Below are 24,386 nucleotides of genomic sequence, written 5' to 3' on the forward strand. Positions count from 1 at the left end.
GACCAAATTTGCACAATAATCCATATGAGGCATGATCAAGGCCTTAAACAATGGAATCATAACCTCTCTATTTCTGCATGTCAGGGTTCTCTGCATCATTGCCATTATTCGATGTGATGTCTTCACAACTTGTGCAATGTGGCCCCTGAATTTCAGGTCCTTGTCCACCATCACACCTAGATCTCTCATCTCCTCTACTTCTGTTAAAGTTTCCCCACCAAGTGTATACTTGGCATCCCATCGTTGCTTACCAAATCTCAAAATCTTACACTTGGCAACATTGAACTGACAGTTCCACTTACCTGCCCATTCATGCAATCTATTCAAGTCCTCTGGTAAGGCATTAACATCAGCCTGACTGTGCATTGTTCTCCCCAGTTTTGCATCATCTGCAAACAGCTGGATATCACTAGTTAAACCCAACACAATATCATTAACATACAAATTGAACAACAATAGCCTCAAAACTGACTCCTGTGGCATACCACTGGTGACCTTTCTCTTTCCAGATACTGAATTCCCATATACAACTTTCTGATACCTATTTGACAGCCAGTCACTGATCCAACACAGAAGTCTGTTATCCAATCCCATCTCTTTCAATTTAATTAAGAGCTTGTCATGTGGCAGTCTATCAAAAGCCTTTGCAAAATCCAAGTATACCACTATATATGCATCTCCTCTGTCCAAGGTATTTGTCACCTTGTTATAGTACATAAGTAAGTTAGTGAAACATGATCTCCCCTTAACAAACACATGCTGTTAACCACAGAGAATACTGCTGTTATCAACCCATTTCTGTATCCTACTTCTCATCAATCTCTCCAGGACCTTCACCACAACTCCAGATATACAGACTGGTCTATAATTTGAAGCCACAGCTTTATCACTACCTTTACACAATGGAACAATTTTACCCTCCTTCTACTTCCTTGGAACCTGTACTGTTGCAAAACTCTTGTTAAACAGGCATGCCAATGCTACTGCCAGTTCCCTGGAAGTAGCATTGGCATGCTCTTAAGATGTGTGGTGATATTTCATCAAATCCTATCCCTTATTAACATCAAGGTTATTTATTTCCTCAAATACCTCCTGCTCACTCACAATTAAGCTATCCTCTCCTATGTCCTCTACACTTAAGTTCCTCGTGATTCCACCCTGATCAGGATGAAACACACTTATAAATTGATCACTAATACCTCAACAATATCTTCTGCAGGAGTTACCATTCTGCCACTTTCATCCCTTAACTTCATCTTTCCATGATCATTCTTCCTTCTACTTGCCACATATCTAAAAAACTCTATGGTTTTTCTTAGCCTGATTTGCCAATTTCTGCTCATACTCTACTTTTGTTTCCCTTACTAACTGAGTCACTCTCCTGGCTTGTTCTTTATATTCTTCATGTGACTGTTTATCATTATTCATTTTGTACTTGGGGGTGCTTAAGGGTCAAAGCTGTATAATTGAGAGGAGACCTCCACATAGCCTTTAAAGGAATGCAGAGAACCGACCAGTGCTTCTGACCTAATGTCCAATCCTCACCTTCTCATGGTGCACCCTGTTAGGTATCTACTTGGATACTGAACGGATGAGGATGGGCTGGCAATTTGGGATTTAGCTGACCAAATTGTATTCTTATTGGTTAAACCAAAATAAAAAAATGATGGTACAACATGACAAAATTTCATGCAGGCTGGGGCGTCGCCCGGTTAAACAAGGCCTCCGTTGTTTTCGCCAGGGAACCAGGGCGAACAGCGAAAAGTCAGCTACTGGAACAAATCTGAAAGGAAAGAGCTAAAGATCGGTACTATCAACATACGAAGCCTGAATGGCAAAGAAATGGAGCTAGCTGAGGAATTAGATAAGTATCAGATCGACATAATAGGGATGACTGAAACAAAAAAGACCAAAACTGGTGAGATCTTTCTGAGCAATAAATACAAAATGTTATATTCAGGCAATGACAACCAAGGAAAAGAAGGCGTAGCCATAGTATTCAACATTAAATACGAGGCTAATCTTCTTGAATGGCAGTCAGTCTCAAGTAGAGTAATGTGGGCAAATATGAGAATGGGAAACTGGACAATGAGACTTATTTGTGCCTATGGTCCCACAGAAGGTTCTACTAAGGTAGAAGTGGAGGAATTTATTGAGGCTTTAGAAAAAGCAACTGACACAATGAAAAATGAAAAGTTGGTCCTTGTTGGGGATCTAAATAACAGTAGGAAATGATTGTGAGAAATACAAAAATATTTTGGAAAAATTTGGGAAAAAGAGCAAAGCTAATAATAATGGCAAATATCTGTTGGATTTCTACTCAGGACATGGACTGGTTATTACTAACACCATGTTCCAACATAAAAATGTGCACAAATTCACATGGAGAGAAGAGGCTAGGAATAAGAAAAGTCTCATTGACTATGTTACTGTTGATAGTGATGTTTTCTCTCTGGTGCAGGACACCAGAGTGTACAGAGGATTTGAAATTGGAAGTGATCACTATTTAGTCTTGAGCAGGATAAAATTGAATTTCATATTGAAAAGAATAACATGTAAGAAAGTTTTAAAGTGAATAAAAGTTGAGCAGTTCTCAGATGTGAACTGTAGACTAAAATACACAAAGATTATTGAAGAAAAAATGAAAGAGTTTGAGAACAGGAATCAAACCTTGGAGATTCAGTGGCAAACTCTGAAGAAAACATTGATTGATTCTGCCAGAGAGGTATGTGGTGAGGTTGTCTGTAAGGATAAAAAAATCAGAACTCCCTGGTGGACACAGGAAGTTAAACAGGCAGTGAAGGAAAAGAAGAAAGCATACCAAAAGTTCCTGTTAAATAAGTCAGCTTGTGCTCTTAGAGAATATAGAGACAAATGCAGGAATGCTAAACACTGTGTAAAACTAGCGAAACAAAAGTCATAGTAGGAATTTGGCAAGAATATAGAAAATAAATATCAAGAAGGTGGCAAAATATTCGGGAGGTTGTTGAAGAAGCTTAAGAATGGAGGAAAGAATGCTGTAAAAGGAATTAGAGATGATAAAGGTGACATGAAAACAGGAGAAAAAGATATCCTTGAAGTATGGAGTAATTACTTTGAAAAACTGCTAAATGAAACAAGCAGTGATGACAGCACAATGGTAAAAAACACTGACCAGGCATGCAGTCAGGAATACATATCCATACTTGAAGTAGAAAAAGCCATCAAAGGCTTCAAATGTGGAAAGGCAGCAGGAATAGATGATATTTGACCAGAAATGCTGAAGTATGGTGGTATAAGAGTCTTACAGTGGCTGCACTGCATAGTTCAGAAAGCCTGGACAGAGGGAATAATTCCCAATGATGGGAGTAGAGCTCTCATAGTACCCATATATAAAAAGGGAAATAAAACTGAATGTGAGAATTACAGAGGTATTTCCCTACTGAGTGTTCCTGGCAAGATCTATGCAAGTATACTTGAGAAACGGTTGAGAAGAATCGTGGATGAAAAGCTTGGTGAAGAACAAGCTGGATTCAGGCCAAATAGAGGCTGTCAGGATCAGTTCTTCACTTTACGACAAATAGTGGAGAAAGCATGGGAATATAACAAAGATCTGTATTTAAGTTTTGTCGATTTGGAAAAGGCATATGACAAGGTGCCAAGAGAGAAGCTATTCAATACGCTGCAGTTATATGGTGTCAATGGGGCATTATATCAAGCAATACTTAGTCTTTATTTGAGTTGTAAGTCAGCAGTTAGAATTGAAGGAAGTACAGGAAGATGGTTTAATGTTAAATCTGGTGTGAGACAAGGATGTACATTATCCCCTCTGCTATTCATTATCTATATGGATCACATTATGAAGGAAAGTGGTATTAAACATGATATCAAAATTGGAGATGTTAATGTCAGCTCTTTGCTTTATGCGAATGATGTTATACTTCTAAATAAATCCGCTACAAGTCTGCAAGATTCTCTGACTAAATTGAATAGCTGTTGTAATAGATATGGTATGAAGGTCAGCAATAAAAAGACAAAGACAATGAAAATAGGCGAAATCATTGAAAATGTCAACTGTGTTGTGAATGGAGAACCTGTGGAACAAGTAAAACATTTCAGCTATTTAGGCACGATTTTTACTGAAGATGGTAAATTAAATATAGAAATAGACAACAGAATCAGCAAAGCTGGTATGGTGGGAAGTCAATTGAATAAATTCATATGGAATAAGAGAGAAATTAGTCGGAACACTAAATTAGCTGTATACAAGACAGTGTTCAAACCAGTTTTAACTTATGGATCTGAGAGTTGGGTCAGAAGTAAAACACTTGACCAAAGACTAGAGACCACAGATATGAGAGTCCTGAGAAAGATTATAGGCATGAACAGATGGCATCAATGGCAATATCATATTAAAAACGAGGATATTATGAAAGAACTTTACATTGTCAGCATCCAGGAATGCGTTAGCAGAGCTAATCTCAGGTGGTATAGTCACTTAAACAGAATGGGCGAGGAAAGATTAGCAAAACAAGTGTTCTCTGCCAGGTTGGCAGCAAAACGACCCAGAGGAAGACCAAGATATAGATGGATTGATACGGTACAATGAGCTTTAGAAGACAGAAATATAAGATCTGATAATGTTGGAGTCTTGACAAGTAACAGACTGATTTGGAGGAGAATTGTAGATAGGAAAGTAATAATGATGTAATTTTTTTCATGTAGTACTATCATATCCTGTACACCCCTTGAGGGTACATGGTAGGAATTTGATGATGATGATGATGATGAATTTGTACTTCCTCCAAAGGACTTTCATTTTCCAGATTTCATGCTTATGCTCCACATTCATCCATCTTACACCAACTTTATTCAGCCTTTTGGCCTTTGGGATATTCGTGCATTGACGCTGTTATGTATTTCTTTGTAAGTTCCCATGCAGCATTTATTTCCTTACCACTCAACTCCTCGTTCCATGTTATAGCTCGAAGTTGTCTCCTGAGCTTGTCATAATCACCAGCCTTATAATTCCCCATATATCCTTTCCTCGCAAAAGTCTGCATATGACTAGCCACAACACAGGTGATTACTTCATGATCACTTTCACCAAATGGAGGAAAATGTAAAACCCCTCTAACGATTACATCCCCTGAGGAAATTATGAGATCTAGAACTCTTGATCCTTATGTGCCTTTCTTTACATGCTGTCTGAGATAGTTATCTATCAAGAACTCGAGAAATTCACTTTCCTTATTCCCAAATGCTATCTCCTCATTCCAATCTATACCGCCATAATTAAAATCACCATAATAATAATTACCCTTCCTTTGTTCACTAATCCAAGTTGATTATACATTTCTTCATCACCACCTTCCACATTCCCAGGCCTATAGCAACATCCAACTAAATATGTCTTCCTCTCAACCTCCACGTTACACCACACTGCCTCATAACCATTGCCACTATTTCCCTCTTTCATGTCAAACTTATGTGGACTTAATTCCTCTGCTATCATGAGCAGCACTCCCTCCCTTTCTATCTTCACAAAAAATACTGTACCCTTCCATTTCTATTCCTGTTATGATATCATCTTCATTCAACCATGTTTCACTTATTCCAATAATTTGGGGGTGAATAAACTCAACCACTGAAACCATTTCATTCCCTTTATTTCTGATACTTCTGGCATTTGTAAACAAACACAACAGTTCATTTTTAGGTCTATAGCCAGTCCTATTCAAGCCATATGTTGGTTGTGATTTCCCCACTACACCTGCCAAATCACCTTTATCACCACTTACCACATATACCTCCTCAGTCTCCACTTCTCCACCCACATTGCAGTATACCCCATCTTCATACACACATTCATTGCCACTTTCAACATTCACTCTCTCTATGCCATAGGGATTGTTAGCATCCGATTTTCACTTTTGACAAATAATTGAAAAACAGATCAATATATAACAAAGACCGATAGTTAAATTTTGTAGATGTAGATCTGGAAAAAGCATATGAAAAGTTGCAAAGAGAAAAGCTTTCCAAAACACTACAATTATATCGGTAGGTAGGTGTCACACTGATATGATTGTCGGCTTGTCGAGAGCTCCTGAAAAGATTAGTAGTATTTTATGTTGTCATTGGCAATTTTACTAGAATTTTACATAGTATTGTTTGCTGTTTGTTTCTTGGTGTGTCTGTGCGATTTTTGTGTGTTTTCTGTGTTATTTTAATTATTATTTTTAAGATAAGATAGCATTACATATGGCACCGATTAAAAAAAAATGGCGGTCAGGTCGCCATGTTTGTTTAAGAGTTTTGATACAAAAGAGTTTATACAATGTGCTGTCTGTGAGATGTATGCTTTGTGAAGAGCAGTGGGAGTCTGGTTAGATGGTGATAGTGGAGTTAATATGTGCAGAAAGTGTAAGGAGAATGGGGATCTAAAGCGTGTTTCGGGTGGCGAGAGTGATATCGTTAAAGAAAGTCAGAATATAGAAAATAGCAATGTGATAAGGAATTGCGAGGTAGTACCAGATAGGTATGAGAGTGTCATTGAAAGTGTAAATGAAGGTAGAAATACAGAACGAATGGATGATTTAATTGATAATGAAAATGGTGAGATAGATGCAAGTAGTGAAATCGCATGGTTGAGTGGAGCGATACACAGAGCAAAGCGGCAACTGGAGCATATGGAAAAATGTGTACTGAACATACCAACTAATAAACGGTGAAAGTCTGTTACGAAAAATAACAGAATGTTCGTAAACGTAAATAAAATGAAGGAGCGAGTGCTGTATGGAGATTCGCTATTAAGAGGTGTGATAGTTCAGAGTTTGACGAAATCGTACCAGTCGGGTGCGAACATAAAGGACGTCAGAGAATCTATTCGAGTGCAAAAACAGAGGGTGAAAGAGATGATAATCGTGGCAGGAACAAATGATTTGAAAGAAGACAAAATGGAAATGATAGAGGATGTGAGGGAATTACTTGAGGTAGCAAAAGAGAAGAATGAGAGAGTTAGGATGGTGAGTATTTTTCCACGGTATGACAGTGAAGGGTTTAGAAGGAGGGCCATAATTGCCAATGACTTTATGTGTGGGTTATGCATGGAGAGTGGTGTGGAATTTGTGGATGTGTGGAGTGAGTTCGATGGGCGAAAGGATTTAAATAAGATGGATGGGTTACATTTGAATGGATTTGGTGTACGGAGGATTAAAAAAGTGTTGATGAATGAAGTGGAAGTGGATGTACAGACTCAGGGAAACTAGATTTATTAAGGGGGGGGGGAGTAGATATGCAGACTTTAGGGAGGCAGTTGAGTGTATGAATGAGTATAATATGCCCAAGCGAGTATGAAGAACAACAAATCAGAATGGGATAGTTAGTATAAGGCATCAAACTAGGGATGGGACTAATGGGCTTCTGCAATTCATGTACACTAATGCCAGGAGTATTAGGAACAAGAAGGAAGAGTTTTTGGCCTTAGTTGGCACTTCCAGGCCACAGGTTGTTGGTATTAGTGAAACATGGCTGACAGAAGATGATAAAGCTAGTGAGATTGAATGCGACGGGTATAGTGTGTTCAGGAGTGACAGGGAGAATAAAAAGGGGGGAGGAGTATTATTGAAGATAGCTGATGAGTTGCAGCCAAGGAGTATAGAAGTTGAACTACAGAATAGAGAAAAGAGCACATTTGAGGCTATTTGGTGTGAGATAGAGTCTAGCAGAACAAAATATAAAATTGGGTGCTGCTATAGACCAGGTGATGGAATAGATGGTGGGGATAGTATGCATAGGCAAATAGAAGAAATGAGTGGAAAGAGGGTAATTATTATGGGTGATTTCAATTATGGTAACATTGACTGGAAAGAGGAGAGGGCACATGAGAGGAAGGAATTGGATTTTATGCAGTTATTAAGGGACAACTATCTGCAACAACATGTAGTGGAAAATACTAGGGGGCAGAGAGTACTTGACCTAGTAATTGCATCTGAGAATGTGGCTGTAACGAACATGACCATGTTGCCGCCAATTGGTGAGAGTGATCATAAGGTCATGACTTGGGAGGTGGCTAAAGGAGTGGAATTTACAATTAAGACAGGGTACATGTGGAATTACCGGGCTGGTAAGTATGACAAGCTTAGGAGTGTGCTTGGCTCATCAGTGCCATGGCATGTAAAACCAAGGGCTGGATGTTGATAGTGCATGGAAGGTGGTTAAGAAGTGTTTGCAGGAGGCAATGGTTGACTGTATACCAAGAGTCCGAATAATAAATCAAGTAGAGGTTAAATGGATGAATAATACTATGAAGCTTGAGCTGCAAAAAAAGAAACAATTGTGGAGGGAATTTAAGGAGAAAGGTGACCAGCAGGTGCAGGAACAGTATAAAGCTCAGGCTAGGATGGTAAGAAAAGCAAATGCGGATTACGAAAGAAAATTGGCCATGCAGGCTAAAGAAAATTCCAAACAGTTTTTTCAACATGTTGCAAGTAAAAGGAAAAAGGTTCATGGCAGAATGAGTTTAAAAAATGCTGAGGGTAGGGAGGTAACCGAATCAGTCGATATAGTGGAATTACTGAGCGAGCACTTTGCAAGAGTATATCATCCAGGTGGTGACATTGCAGGAATGAAAGAACCAACAGCTTATACTGGAATTGTGATGAATGAAGTAGAGGTAAATAGTCTATTACAGAACCTCAATGTCAATAGATCTGTGGGATTGGATGGTATACCAGCTCGTGTCGTATGTGAAGCAGCTAAAGAATTGTCAGTGCCCTTGACTTTTGTTTAATTTGAGCCTTGGGTCTGGGTCAGTCCCAAAGGGGCGGAAAGAGGGGAAAATAGTTCTGCTGCATAAAGGTAGTTCCAAGGCTGCCGTTGAAAATTACCGGCCAATCAGCATAACAGGAATCGTTATCAAGGTCTTGGAGAAAATAGTCAAGAGGAAAATACAAGATTGGATAGATGAAAATGGGATACTGTATCGGGGACAGCATGGTTTTGTGAAGGGTAGGTCATGCCTCAGTAACTTGCTCACGTATTATAACACAGTGACGACTGAACTGGATAAGGGTAATGGGTTTACAGTGATTCTACTGGACCTTGCTAAGGCCTTTGGTAGGATACCACATGGAATTCTAATCAGTAAACTGGAGCATATGAGGATGGATATAGGGTTGGTGAGAGGGAGAGGAGGGTGGTTGACGGAGAAATATCAGAGAGTGGTTTATTCAGGAGTAGAGTCCACAAGACGGCCTGTGACTAGTGGTGTGCCACAAGGATCTCTTCTTGGACCACTGCTGTTTAATTTGTTCATTAATGATATAGGAAAGGATCTGAGAGGAACAGTTCATTTGTTTGCAGATGATGCAAAGTTGGGTAGGGCAATAGTGAATGCAGATGATGTCAAAATTTTGCAGGGTGATTTGGAGATAGATTGGAGGTCTGGGCTAAGGAGAATGGATGTCAATTTCATGTGGCAAAATGTAAGGTTATACATTTTGGGGTGAAAAGATTAGCAGCAGTTTACTACACTGGTGGAAATGTACTCCAGGAAATTGATGAGGCACGAGATTTAGGAGTGTTGGTGAATAAGGAGTTGAAGTTTAGTGGCCACATTGCAAAAGTGGCCAAATCAGCTCATCAAATCACTTGGTTGCTGAAGAATACATTGACAAGCAGAGACAAGCAGGTTATTGTTCCTCTGTATCGAGTCTTGATAAGACCCCATCTCGACTACTGTGTCCAGATTTGGTCACCTAGGTTTCTTCTTGATGGGGAGGAAGTTGAGAGGATCCAGAGGCGAGTGACCAAGATGATGATAGCAGGTCTGTGGAATGAACCTTATGAGAACAGGTTGAGGATTTGTGGGTTGTAAAAATTGGTTGATAGGCAGAGGAGGGGAGATATGATTGAGACATTCAAATTACTGAAGAGTTTCTATAAAATTAATTCAGAAGATATTTTTGAGAACAGGGCTGGTTGTGGGAGGACTAGGGGACATCCATGGAAACTGGGAAGAGTGTGGTTAGTAAGGGTGTTAGAGCTGGGTTCTTTACTTTTAGAGTGGTGAATGAGTGGAATGGGCTGCCAGAGTCTGTGGTGGATGCTGTGACAGTGAATGAGTTTAAGGCGAGGTATGATAGATACTGTATGAATGTCGAATAGTTGTGATGAACATGATTTGGGGACTCCCTCGATGAGTCTACGGACTCTCTGGAGTTGCCCATAATAATAATAATAATAATAAAAATAATATGAGGCAAATTGGAACATTATACTGAGCAATCAATAATCAATATTTAAGTTGCAAGTCATCAGTTATTATTGAAAGTTTGATGTAAAATCAGGTGTAAGAAAAGGATGTACACTATATCCACTCTTTTTCATCTGCTACAAGAATCACATTATGAAAGAAGTGGAATGAAATCATATATCAAAATCATAGATATTAAACTTAAATCTTTATGTAGATGATGTTATACACCTAAACAAATACAGTTAACTCTCCATTATTCTTTAACTACAACGATTAAATGTTGAAATAAATTTGGCATGAAAACCAGCAATAAAAAGACCAAAACAATAAAAACAGAAAGGAATGTGAAAAACTTTGGCTGCATTCTCCATTGAGAATGCAGCAGAAGGCACAATTTTAATAAAGATGACAAATTAAATATGGAAATAGACAACAGAACAAAAAAAGCTGATGTGGTGGGGAACCAAGTGAATACATTCATGTGAGAGAATAAGAAAGAAATTAGCCAAAATACTAAACTAGCAAGACACTATTCAAACCAATTTTAACTTAAGGATCTGACAGTTTTGTTAGAAATAATGCAGGTAATCAAATGCTAGTGACCATAGATATGAAAGGTCTGAGAAAATTAGAAGAGTTAACAGATAGCATCAATGGCAGAATCAGGAAAATGAAGATATCAGGAAGAAACTTAACATCATTAGCATTCAAGAGTGTGTGAGTAGAGCTAATCTATGATGGTATGGTCACTTAAACAGAATGGGAGAGGATTTGTTCCTAATGGGAATGTTCCTAAACAGATTCTGTTTAGGAAATGATTAGCAAAACAGGTATTTGGTGCCAAGATGACAAGAAAAAGATCAAGAAGAAAACCAAGATGTAGGTGAAATGATGCAGTCAAAAGTCCCCCCAGAAGTCAAAATTAAGAGATCTGACAATATTGAAGCACTGTCAAATAAACTAAAACCAGAGGGAAACTGCTGATAGGAAATTAGTAATAATGCAAACTTAATTTGTAGTACTGTCCAGTATCCTGTACATCCCTTGATTATATATATCAGGAATTCAAGGATGATCATATTTTTCAGGCATAATATACTGTTTGATATGCAAAATTCAAATTAACAACCTACTGTACTCACAGCAAAAGAGGCTTTCCAGAAATTCTTGGATCCTTTAAAACATCTGAGATTTCTTTTTTACACTCCTGTACTCTGTGAACAGCAGTGGCATCAACAACAAAAATTATACCATAAACAAAAGCATAATAATTTTTCCAAATTCCACGAATTCTAGCTCCTCCACCGAGGTCATAAATAGTGACATCAAACTTTCCATGCTTTAGCTGAATGCTGGAGAATCCAACTGTTGGTACTACTTCATCTGTTGATTCTGAGAGATAAATGAATTAAAATATGTCATAGCATTTTTAAGTATTATATTAGTTACAAATAAATAAATAAATAGAAATAAACATTACAGAAAAGAGATATGTCTGATCTATTGTTCCAGATTCTGTTTAGGAAATCTTAATAGAGAACAGAAAAGAATTTAACATTTCACTAATAATATGCTATCTTTTTCATGGATTTAGTTGTTGTTTTTTTACTTAAATACTAAGAATAGCAATCGGAACTTTCCCCACCTTTGCAACGAGTTGCCCGTGTTTGTACTACGACTACTTGCATTTAGCTCACGCTAGTATTCGCCGATACTTTTATAGTTTTTTATACTATATTCGGCATGAAACTCTCTGATTCCAATCTTTGAGTTTCTTATTCAGTTTTAAAACAATATGGGATCTAATATCCCCTTAATTTAATTATTGTTGTTTTTTTATTTTGTGATTTTATTTAAAATGGCACAGTTTTGGCATCTTACTATTTTTTATTATCTGATAATTTCTTCAGGAAATAGTAACTGAAAAACTATATCAACATAGCAATAGCATAACTGATTAAATACATAAAAGATTATTATTATTATTGCATGATACCTCCAAGGAGTCATCATGGGAGGGTACTCTACTCTAGTCCACTACATACATCTCACCACTTCCACTACTTATCTCCAGCTACACACAATGACAGTACTACCATCAGCAAAACAATGCTATCCACTGACAACCACCACTAATAGTGTTATAAAAATCAAGTGGATATTAGATCCAGCATTATTTCAAAGCCGAATGTAGAAACTATGAAAGTTTCATAGAAATGTGAAATACCTTAGAAAACATGCACACTGCCCAGGCGTTCATATCATTGGCCTCACAGCTGTTTCAAGCTGGTTGGTTTTCGTCAGAGACCAGGCAGATACTTAAGTAAAGCCCTCTCTAAAAATTAGGCAATCTCCCAGACCACTCCTGCAAGTGACCGAAAGATCATTCAACTCGGCATTGGTTCCATTCAGTGACGGGCTCACCCTACCACTGAGCAGAACCGCTCATATTCCCCAGGAAAAAAGCATCCACTGACAAAAATCTCACATGGGCCATGCCAGAAAACACTTTCCCTGGAGACTCAAATTGCTTTCTCAAGGCAAACCCCTCGAAATCTTAAATCCCCCCCCCCCCTCACTGGGAGTGAAATTCCAGAAGAAACCTTAAGAGAGCAAAAACTCTCTTTCAATACCAAGGAACTTGAAACTCCGGAGAGGTGTATTTTTCGTAAGCGAACTCTCGGTTGGTGCATAAAAGTACTTACTAAAATAAAGAGCCAAAAGGCTTCAGTTTGGCCATGCAAAAATTATAAAAATCAAGTGGGTATTAGATCCAGCATTATTTCAAAGCTGAATGTAGAAATTATGAAAGTTTCATAAAAATAAGTTGACCAGAGAACTTACAGGAATATGCCTGCCGGCATTTATGAGTCGCCCTAGCGTGGACCACTGTCAAGCCAGTGAAACTTTAAAAATGGACCAAATTAGAAAGTGAATATATGGATGCCAGGGCAGCATGCATGTTTTCTAAGGTGGTCCGAGCTAGGGTGACTCGTAAATGCTGGCGGGTATATTCCTGTAAGCTTTCTGGTCAACTTATTTTTTTACAAAACTTTCATAGTTTCTACATTTGAGTAATAAGTAAGAGAGACAGTGAGTTGTAGTATACTGAAGTGCCTTTCCATGATGAGTCCTGGACTCCTTGGAGGTGCAACATAATGATAATAATTTGTTTTGGCATGTTTAATTGTATGAACACCTAAAGGCAAAATTCCTAGTATCATTTTAAAGGAATATGTGATACAACAAGATTGCTGAAGGACTGTGTGTATGTGTGTCTATGGGGGGGGGGGGGATATCACATATATAGGAGGAAATGTTTGCAGTATTACTGCATACATTTCTTACATTCAATTGCCTGCCCTTGTAAATTATACTCACATTGAAGTATTCAGCTGAATGAAAGACAATGAATTGATTTGTCCTATACTCATTCTTAAACACTTGGTTATTCTTTAATAACTTCTGCTATGAAGACACTGAAATTATTACATATCCTGTTTGACTAGGACACTGCCAAAATGTGATGAAAGCCAGTGGCGCACCCAGAGGAGGGGGGCCAAGGGGCCCGGGCACCCCCAAAGAAAAGGAAAAACACTAGAAAAATTTCCAAAAATCTTTTCCTAATTAAAATTCTTTTTTTTTTATTTATGTTGTGTGCTACTTAGGAATTAGCGATCACTGCAGATGCTCAGTTATAGGTCGTATGCGATGTGTAGTGTGCATTAGCAAAACGTCTACTCAACTCGGCCCCCTCCAAGATTAAATCCTGAGTGTGCCATTGATGAAATTACGTAAATTGCGCCACTGATGAAAGCTATGGAAACTGTTGCACATTACAGGCAAATAACCACTAGGATACTTGCTGTACAGCTTGGTGTGGGTAAGGAAATGGCCACATTTATCTTAGAAAGAGATTTGCACAAGAGGAAGTTTGTTCAAGTTTTGTGCCGTGCATGTTGACACATGAAAAGAGAGAGCACTGGTTTGCATGTTGTCAAAATTTCATCCATTGTGATGTGTTGCATCCAGTTTCACCTAGTAACATGTTGCAAAGAATTGTTACCAGTGATGAAAGTTGGTGTTTTCAGTTTGATATGAAAACAAAACATTCAGAGCATGAAACATCTTCCCAGAAGAAAGTCAGGTTACAAAAATCACATATCAAGACAATGGCCAATGTTTTTTGATGCTGGAATTATCCACTGTTAATTTGTTCCTGAGGACACAACAGTGAGCAGTTAGTATTATTTAGGAGTAATGCAATGTGTCAGGAAAGAACTGTTCCACAACAACAATTGGTTTCTGTTGCACGACAATGTGCCCACACACCAGGCGTTACCTGTGAAGCAGTTTCTGGCTTTGAAGTCGATCTGTGTGATCAAACATCCCTCCTATTCACTAGATATGGCGTCCATAGACTTTTTCCTCTTCCCAAAGATGAAGTGTGCCTTGAAAGGGGGAGTGCTTCAGCAACACTGAGGACATCCAATGCAATGTGACTAAGAGACTGAAGGAGGTTCCTGTTCAGGACTTCCACCATGCCTTCAAACACTTGTATAACAGATGTAAATGTTATGTGGAGTTGGAGGGAAATTATTTTGATTCTGTGTAATTGACGATTCCAAATATAGTTCTTTGTTTTGATATAATTGTTGCCTCAATACTTAACAGGCAAGTTGTGTATGTTAGTATGGATGGGCAAACAGGTGAGAAGAAAGACGAAACTCGTTGCATTGGATATGAAAACTTGCAGATTGTACTCTCTGGAAAACATATAAGAGGGAAGACTGTTCCAAACAGAAGTAATAAATGATGAAGATGAAGAAAAATCTGTTCTGTGGGTTTTGAGTAGAGCAGTGAATGGAGTGATGAATAGCTACATGCATTTTAACAGATTTAGAAGAAAGAGAGAGAAAGAGAATCATTGATGCTAATTCTGATATTCTGATAAATAGTCATCATCATGCATATCAAGGATTTAGGCCTAGCATGGCCTGTTCTGGCCTTAGAAGTCATCGTTGAATCGTTTAAGAGGACGTCCTGGTTTTCTTTTTCCTAATAGCTTGTATTTTCCTAATAGCTTGTATTCTGATAAATAGTGACAATGAAAATATCTGAAAAAACTACAAGCAGCAGAAACAGAATATTATGTGAAAGACTGGATTTAATTAAGGAAAGAGATGAATCATTAAATGTTCATGGCAGAATGATTTTAAAAAATGCTGAGGGTAGGGAGGTAACCGAATCAGTCGATATAGTGGAATTACTGAGCGAGCACTTTGCAAGAGTATATCATCCAGGTGGTGACATTGCAGGAATGGAAGAACCAACAGCTTATACTGGAATTGTGATGAATGAAGTAGAGGTAAATAGTCTATTACAGAACCTCAATGTCAATACATCTGTGGGATTGGATGGTATACCAGCTCGTGTCGTACGTGAAGCGGCTAAAGAATTGTCAGTGCCCTTGACCATTTTGTTTAATTTGAGCCTCGGGTCTGGGTCAGTCCCAAGGGGGTGGAAAGAGGGGAAAATAGTTCCGCTGCATAACGGTGGTTCCAAGGCTGCTGTTGAAAATTACCGGCCAATCAGCATAACAGGAATCGTTATCAAGGTCTTGGAGAAAATAGTCAAAAGGAAAATACAAGATTGGATAGATGAAAATGGGATACTGTATCGGGGACAGCATGGTTTTGTGAAGGGTAGGTCATGCCTCAGTAACTTGCTCACGTATTATAACACAGTGACGACTGAACTGGATAAGGGTAATGGGTTTACAGTGATTCTACTGGACCTTGCTAAGGCCTTTGACAGGATACCACATGGAATTCTAATCAGTAAATTGCAGCATATGGGGATGGATATAGGGTTGGTGAGATGGATACGAGGGTGGTTGACGGAGAGATATCAGAGAGTGGTTTATTCAGGAGTAGAGTCCACAAGACGGCCTGTGACTAGTGGTGTGCCACAAGGATCTCTTCTTGGACCACTGCTGTTTAATTTGTTCATTAATGATACAGGAAAGGATCTGAGAGGAACAGTTCATTTGTTTGCAGATGATGCAAAGTTGGGTAGGGCAATAGTGAATGCAGATGATGTCAAAATTTTGCAGGATGATTTGGATAGATTGGAGGTCTGGGCTAAAGAGAATGGATGTCAATTTAATGTGGCAAAATGTAAGGTTATACATTTTGGGGTGAAAAGATTAGCAGCAGTTTACTACATTGGTGGAACTGTACTCCAGGAAATTGATGAGGCACGAGATTTAGGAGTGTTGGTGGATAAGGAGTTGAAGTTTAGGGGGCACACTGCAAAAGTGGCCAAATCAGCTCATCAAATCACTTGGTTGCTGAAGAATACGTTGACAAGCAGAGACAAGCAGGTTATTGTTCCTCTGTATCGAGTCATGATAAGACCCCATCTCGACTACTGTGTCCAGATTTGGTCACCTAGGTTTCTTCTTGATGGGGAGGAAGTTGAGAGGATCTAGAGGTGAGTGACTAAGATGATAGCAGGTCTGTGGAATGAACCTTATGAGAACAGGTTGAGGATTTGTGGGTTGCAAAAATTGGTTGATAGGCAGAGGAGGGGAGATATGATTGAGACATTCAAATTACTGAAGGATTTCTATAAAATTAATTCAGAAGATATTTTTGAGAACAGGGCTGGTTGTGGGAGGACTAGGGGACATCCATGGAAACTGGGCAAAAGTGTGGTTAGTAATGGTGTTAGAGCTGGGTTCTTTACTTTTAGAGTGGTGAATGAGTGGAATGGGCTGCCAGAGTCTGTGGTGGATGCTGTGACAGTGAATGAGTTTAAGGCGAGGTATGATAGATACTGTATGAATGTCGAATAGTTGTGATGAGCATGATTTGGGGCCTCCCTCGATGAGTCTAAGGACTCTCTGGAGTTACCTGTAATAATAATAATAATTAATCAATCTAATTGCTCTCTTATGTACTGGATCAAGTATTTTTAGGGAGAGTTTGGGGAACCACCTCAAATGTGCATACAGTATTCGATAGTTGGACAGATTTGTGATTTGTGCAGAATTAACAACTGCTCAGAGGTAAAGTAAACACCTTAAGTGAAAGAGAAATTCTAGTTTTTTGAATGGCAAGAGGTTGATGTTTGAAATATGTTCATGCCAAGAGAGAGATTTGAAGTTACTTTTGAAGTAATTAGAAGAAAAGAAATCTCATCTTGTCTGGGATACTGTCAAAAGTAAGACTGGAAGAAAAGGATTCTTGTTTGTGAGAAATAAAACAGGATTTAATTTTACCAGTAATTAAATTAACAAATCTGGAGTAAAATTGTTGAGAGGAGATTAATAATAATGTAAGCTTAATCATATACACCCTCTGTTCAAAAAGAAACTGAACTTTTCGAAAATAGACGAAACTAGTGGCGCCACCTATTGTATCTTTTTGTTGTCGAAAGCAGCAACCTTCATTAGTCTTGTGTCAACTGTCTATGACATTTGTTTCATTAGAAGTCGAGTGATAGTGCCAAGAGTGAAAGGGTGTTTTGATGAACGGTCAGAAAATGAGTTTCAAACAGTGAGCTGCAGTTGACTTTTATGTTAAACTTGGTAAAAGTTTTCCAAAACACATCAAATGCTTCAAAAAACATAGGGTGATGAATTCCTATCCCATACTCAAGTTTGCGAGTGGTTTAAGCAATTTCAAAGTGGTCGTGAGATGCTTGAAGACGACGAAAAGCCGAGCCATCCAAAAACTGGACTGAGCAAAGTTAACATCCAAAAAGCACATGATTTCATCAAAGAAAACCCAAAATCGTATGTGAGATTGATTGAAGATGAATTGGGCATTCCAAAATCAACTGTACACAACATTTTGACCGAGAGTTGGGGCCTTCTTAAATTGAATTCGCAATTTGTTCCACACAAGTTGACCAAAAAATGTATCGAATTGAACACTGCAAGGACCTCATTAAAACCACTCGTAAGGACTCAAATTTCCTTGAAACGATTGTTACTGGTGATGAAACATGGTGTTTTGAGTATGAGCCCGAAACAAAGCGCCAGAGTGCTGAGTGGAGACTACCAGAAGAGGGGCATCCAAAAAAAAAGTCACTTGGAGAAGTCAAAAGTAAAGAGAATGCTGATTTGCTTCTACAATTCCAAGGGCATTATCCACAAAAGAATTCGTTACGCCTGGCCAAACGGTCAATGGTAAGTTTTATCTCGAAGTTTTGAAGCGAATGATAGTGAGAATTCATCGCGTATGCCATGAATATCGTGATGAAGGCCACTTTTGCACGATAAGCACCATCTCAACATTAGAACATTGTGAGACAGTTTTTGAGCAAAAACCAAGTTTGTGTGTTGGATCACTCACCGTATTCACCTGATTTAGCACCCTGTGACTTCTTTCTTTTCTTCCGACTTCATTTGCTGATGAAAGAAAACCGATACTATTGAAAACGTTCAAGCGGCAGTAGCCATGACCCTCAACAGTATCCCAAAAACCGATATAAAAAACTCATTTAACGAATTAATTGACCATGCCAAACGCTGTATCGAAGCTGAGGGAGAGTATATTTATTGAAATTAATGATTTGAATAATTATAATTGGCCTGTGTTTTATTTTCTATTAAAAGTTCGGTTTCTTTTTTTTGAACAGAGGGTGTAGTGTTGTCATAGTAGCATGAACTCTCCTTGAGGGTACATATCAGGAAATCAATGATGATGAAATTAACAAGGTAATCGGAACCTTCGTTGAACCTTCATCGAGTTTAGAGATCAGAATTTAAGAATGTAAAAGCTGATATTCTGGAAGTTTTGGTGATTAATATAGTGCAAGGTTTGTCAAATAAGAAACAGGAACATAATATATTGTCATCCAAAACTGTGTATTGGATTTGCAGTCAAATGGAGATGGTCAATGATGAAAGAAGGAAAAGAGAGAGAAAAGTGAGATTAATTGCAAAGTTTGAGGATAAAAGATTCATCATCACAAATAATGTGTGTCCGGAGAGAAAGCATGTAATCCAGTTGCAACAGTCGGAAGACACACCATATAACTTAATAGACCTTTGTGTCAAACACAATAAAATGTCAAAACCAATCGAAGAAATCGAAAGTAACCAGTTGAGATCCCTCAAGTTTTCGATGACATATGCAAAAAAGTGGTTAACATAAGCAAGATCTCCTGTTGACTGACAGTGGTAAAATCCATACTGGCAATCATTTATTAGTTGAAAGGATTCAGGGTAACAAAGAAACAGAGTGTTAATGGTTTTCTCTATTACTTTAGAAAAAAAAGTACGAGAAGCATCTTTTTTATTTATTTACTTTTGCACTAGACAATTTTAATATCACTGTGCAAATCTTGGATACCCTGGATTGGTGAATGAGGTTGATTTCCTCACAGAATAGGAATGGAAGGATGCAATGTTTTTCAAGAGGACAGTAATGACAAAGAGGGGGCAGGATTGCTGTTGATGACAACAGAGGAATTATGGCCACATGAGTTTGAGTCGGAAAGGGGAGAAATAGCAGCAGTGGCTTTGAGGCAGTAAGGTGCAAAGTGGAGGTAGACAAGATATTTAGAGTGATGACACTATAAGATGGAAAATGTTGAAGGTGGTGACAAAGAATCATATAGACAAATTGGCTTAATAAACAAGACCAGTCATCATTATGAGTGATTTTTATTATGACAATATAGATTTAAATGAAGAAATGGTATCTGAGAATAAGGAAAATGGATTTATTGGGTTTTTAAGGGACAATTGTCTTAGGCAACATGTAACAGAGAAAATATAAGATCAAGTTTTAGAAACCATGATTAACCATGAAATGATCACAAAGATTCAAAAGTCAGGAAGTTAAATAAGGTTGATGAAAATGGATGAATGAAAAGATTATTCATGTGCGATCTGGAAGTAGAAGAAAACAACAGCAACAAGGCATTATTGGAGGCAGCATAAGGTGAGAGGTAATAAGAAAGTTACATGGAATATTTGAAGAGCAGGCCAGGCAAGGAATGCAAAAGTGTATATGCAGTACTCATCCTAGACATATCTGTTTAACAAGTGTCATACAATGGAGCAAGTCCCACAGGAGTAGAAAGTGGGGAAAACTCTTCCACTTCACAAAGGATTGAAAAGACCGAGACTTCAAATTATAGGCCAACCTGTGTGTCTGGAGTTGTGTCAGTGTTGGAAACGCTGGCAAGGGCTAGATTCTCAGTAGTATTCTCGGTGATGATCAGCATGGGTTTATAAAAGGAAGGTCATGTATTAGCAATCTACTTATGTGTTATAACAAGATGACAAATGCAAAGAGTAAGGAAGAGATGTATGTATAGTAGTACATTTAGATTATACATAGGCCTTTGATAGGCTACTAGAGAAAGTTTTCCTAAGCCTTTCTTCCTGTGGTTGTCAAGTAAGTCGATCTTTGACACTTGCAAGTGGGTTTTTCTCCCATAAATCCCTTAAACTAAAGAAAATCTACCATAGAACTGATACTATTTCTGACAATAATATAGAGTGTTAAGGAATACGAGATAGCAATAGTCGTCTGCCATACTCACCTCTGTGGGTGTCAGTTAAAATTCACTGATAGTCTTGAGTCTGCTGCTCTGTTGGTTAAGGGTGAAGACTAGCTGGCTACTAGTGTTCAAAAGTTAGGCTGAACGCCTTGCCTATCCCTTTGGAGAATAAAAGGCTTCAGTGCATTTATTTATTTAAATTATTTTTATGCTTTCCGATTTTTTAATTAACACTTTGTGATCTTATTCATATCTATGTATTTCAAGATTGTCAAGTTTTAGTAGACTACAAGCAATATTTGATGTTAGAGGGCAGTAGGAGCTCATGATTAGTAAGATTGTCTAGTTTCTTAAGGTTGTGACAGCAGTGTTCTAATATTTTTTATGTCGTGTTATTTGAAGCTTTGTCGTTGAGTTTTTCAAATGTATACTTTCATGCCAGTATAGTTAGTTCAGAAACTTTTCTTTTAAACCAAATCAACAAAAGATTGGGTTAGATAACAGATTAGTGAGACTGGAGAAGCAAATGAGTGTCAGACAGATATCAGCAAATTGTTTGAGAGAGTGGTATTGTGGAAGAGAAAAATAACTGTAATAAAAATAAAAAAATGACTTAGTCTAAGCAACTTGTATATTAATGATGAAAAGGAGATTTAAATGAAGAAATTCATTTGTTTATATATGATGCAAAGTAAGGGAGAACTATGAGAAGTAGGTTGTTGCTTTATGTGAGTGTCTGAATGCTTTATCCACTAAGCCAAATACCATGTGGATGGCTGAGGATAGGTGGGAGATAAATTTCATGACTTGATGTGAGACAACAGCACTACTTAAAAAAAATTTTTGAAATTTTATATACAAGGATGAAATATAAAATATACAACTGGTAGAATAAATTTCATGGAGGAAATCAATGATATTAAGGGAGTGGTGGTGGAAGAGAGCTTTGAAATTTAGGGAATTACATCACTAAGATTATGAAGATATAACAAGAGATTTGGTCTATTATAAATCTTCAAATGTCTAATTTCTTAAATTAGTCACTGTAGAGAAAACCAAGAGAAGAAAGGCAACAAGTAAAATGCCATAGGATTCAATCCATGGACTGAATCCTATGCATTAAGTCTATTAAGACTATGAATTAGGAAGATCTATAAATAAACATATCTCTAAACAACAAGACCACATCCACCTTATCAAACCTCACAAATCTGGCCTTAACATGGAATGAAAAATGCTAATCACAGGTTCCAATGGCAAAATGAAAAGCTACTACATAGATACTAATTATACATACTAAACGTTCATGCTTATAGATCCACATATAAGCCGTTTATATAAAGAAATTGCTGAAGCCTTACTTCATAGACCTAATCTTAATCAAAATGACTGTCTCACTATTCCAAAAGTTTGGCAAAATGTTATCCTCAATTGTATTCAATAATTTATCTGCTATATTTTAATTTTTTTTAAAAGTAATTTTAATTTCAACCCAGAAGTGTTTAATCCATGAACACACAACTGCATACATAGAGGGATTCCAATTTAAGCATACCATTACTGTTTTTTTGAATTCAATTCCTATTGTAGTTTGGTTAGTTGTACTGATGATGTCTTATGATACATAAGATGAAATATTTACATAATAAAAAAAACGTTATTTGCTGTGGTATATGTATTATTATTCTATAGTTATGGATACCCCACAGGTTTCACTATATATATATATAAAAAAATAATAAATAAATAAATAAAAAATATTATCAACATATTTCTGAATTCTAGTCCTCATCAATCTCTGTGACATCTTAACAACTCCAGACACACAGTTGGAGCTATAATTTGCCTTAGTCTAACCCCCCCCCCATGTGGAGTGGAACAATTTTCCCCATGTTCCAATCTTTTTGAACTCATCCCGTTGCAAGACTCATATTAAAGAGATGTGCCAAAGGTGCTGTTAATTCTCTGAGTATTTCTTCAACACGTGTTGTGATATATTGTGAACTCCTACTACCTCATCAATTTCAAGTTTACTTAATGCCTCATATACCTCATACTCATTGATCATCAGTCTCTCCTCCACCATACCCTCTATACTCCAGCTTCTCATGATGTCACCTTCATGAGGATGAAATGCACTGACAACCTACTCATTGAATACTTCAACCATATCCTCTACATCAGGTACCAATCCACCAGTGTCATCAACTATCATCATCCTCCTATAGTCATACTCTCTTCTACTTCGCACATATCGAAAGAACTCGCTATGATTTTTCTTAGCTCGATTGGCTAATTTCTTCTCATACTGCACTTCTGTTTTCCATCCAAGTCGCGTTTCTGGACTGCTCTTTGTACTCTTCATGCAACTGATTATTACCAACATTCATTTTGTGTTACTTTCACAGTGCTGTCTTCTTCCAGATTCATGCTTAATTTCTCAGTTCATCTAATTTACTCCTACTTTGACTTTTCATCTTTGGAATATGCTCAGGCATTGCTGCTGCTGTTCAATAGCTCTTGATCAATACCCAAGCAGCATCTGTCTGTTTTCCACTAACTCCTCTTTTCAAGGTACAGCTTCTAGTCTTAAGCTTTCCATAATCAACAGCCTTGCAGTTCCACAAATGTCCCTTCTTCACAGAAGTTCTGATATGACTGGTTACAACCGGGTGATCACTTCATGTTCACTCACCAACCAGGAGAAGATTAAACAGTCCATTCACAATCACATCCTCTGATGATATAACCAAATCTAAGACACTTAACACTCGTGTGCCCTCTGTTACATATTGCCTAATATTGCTTTCCCTTAAGAACTCAAGAAATGCATTCTCCTTATTCCCTGATGCTATGTCTTCATTTCAATCAATATTGCTACCTCTAGTCTGCAATACCACACCTGCTTTTTCTGACAGAAACCAAATTTCAGACTCTCCAAGCACTACTCTTCTGAACTTCCCAAATACATACTATCTGACTCCTGACAGCTCAAGGATGGCATTTGCACATATGTTCTCTGACATACCATGCCAGAGAGAATTTGATTTAGAATCTCCTGATCATGATCTACTTTAGCTGAAAATCTCTCTACCTCAAATTCATTTGTTGTCTATATTGCTCTCCCAATGGCACCAACTACTCAGAGCTGTTTGATTTCCTCCGTGTGAAAGTCTATGTCCTTCAATCGAACTCTCTTAGAAGTGAGATTATCTTTCTCAGCAATTTCAATGTGCACAATACCAACTGACTTTCCTTCTCTAGCTGCACAGACCAAGCAGGTAGAGATGCTGAGACATTTGCCATCACCAATGTTTTACAACACTCAAAAAGAATTAAAATAGACTTTAATACTTCCTATATTTCGTCCTAGTCACTAGGACACCTACGGGGATTACAAAAACAATTAATGTAACATATACACAAATAACAAACAATACTAAGCCCAACCATGTGGATGACACTAAAGTCCTATCTAGGTAGAGCGCCCTCTAAGGGCAGTAGTAGGTGGCCTGGAATGTAAGGTGGGAACTCTGGTGATGAGTGTTTCCCAAATCTTCGGAAGCTTAATGCAACCGTATTTATTGATGTTGAAAGTTTATTTTTCACTTGGTTAGAGCAT

The 24,386-nt window shown here is 37.8% G+C and overlaps 1 protein-coding gene across 1 annotated transcript in view; it reads right to left on the reverse strand.

The window, feature by feature from the left end:
- The window catches only part of LOC150095956 (uncharacterized), a 115,026-nt gene that overhangs the window by 57,809 nt on the left and 32,831 nt on the right, over positions 1 to 24,386 (reverse strand). Inside the window, exon 3 of the mRNA XM_090409442.1 lies at positions 11,383 to 11,632. Within this exon, the coding sequence (XP_090265568.1) occupies positions 11,383 to 11,632 (250 nt within the window). The remainder of the gene's footprint in view (positions 1 to 11,382; positions 11,633 to 24,386) is intronic.

The sequence above is a fragment of the Typopeltis vanoorti genome, chromosome 19 (assembly GCF_054136105.1).
Source record: "Typopeltis vanoorti isolate ZY-2024b chromosome 19, IOZ_Tvanoo_1.0, whole genome shotgun sequence".
Taxonomy (NCBI): domain Eukaryota; kingdom Metazoa; phylum Arthropoda; class Arachnida; order Uropygi; family Thelyphonidae; genus Typopeltis; species Typopeltis vanoorti.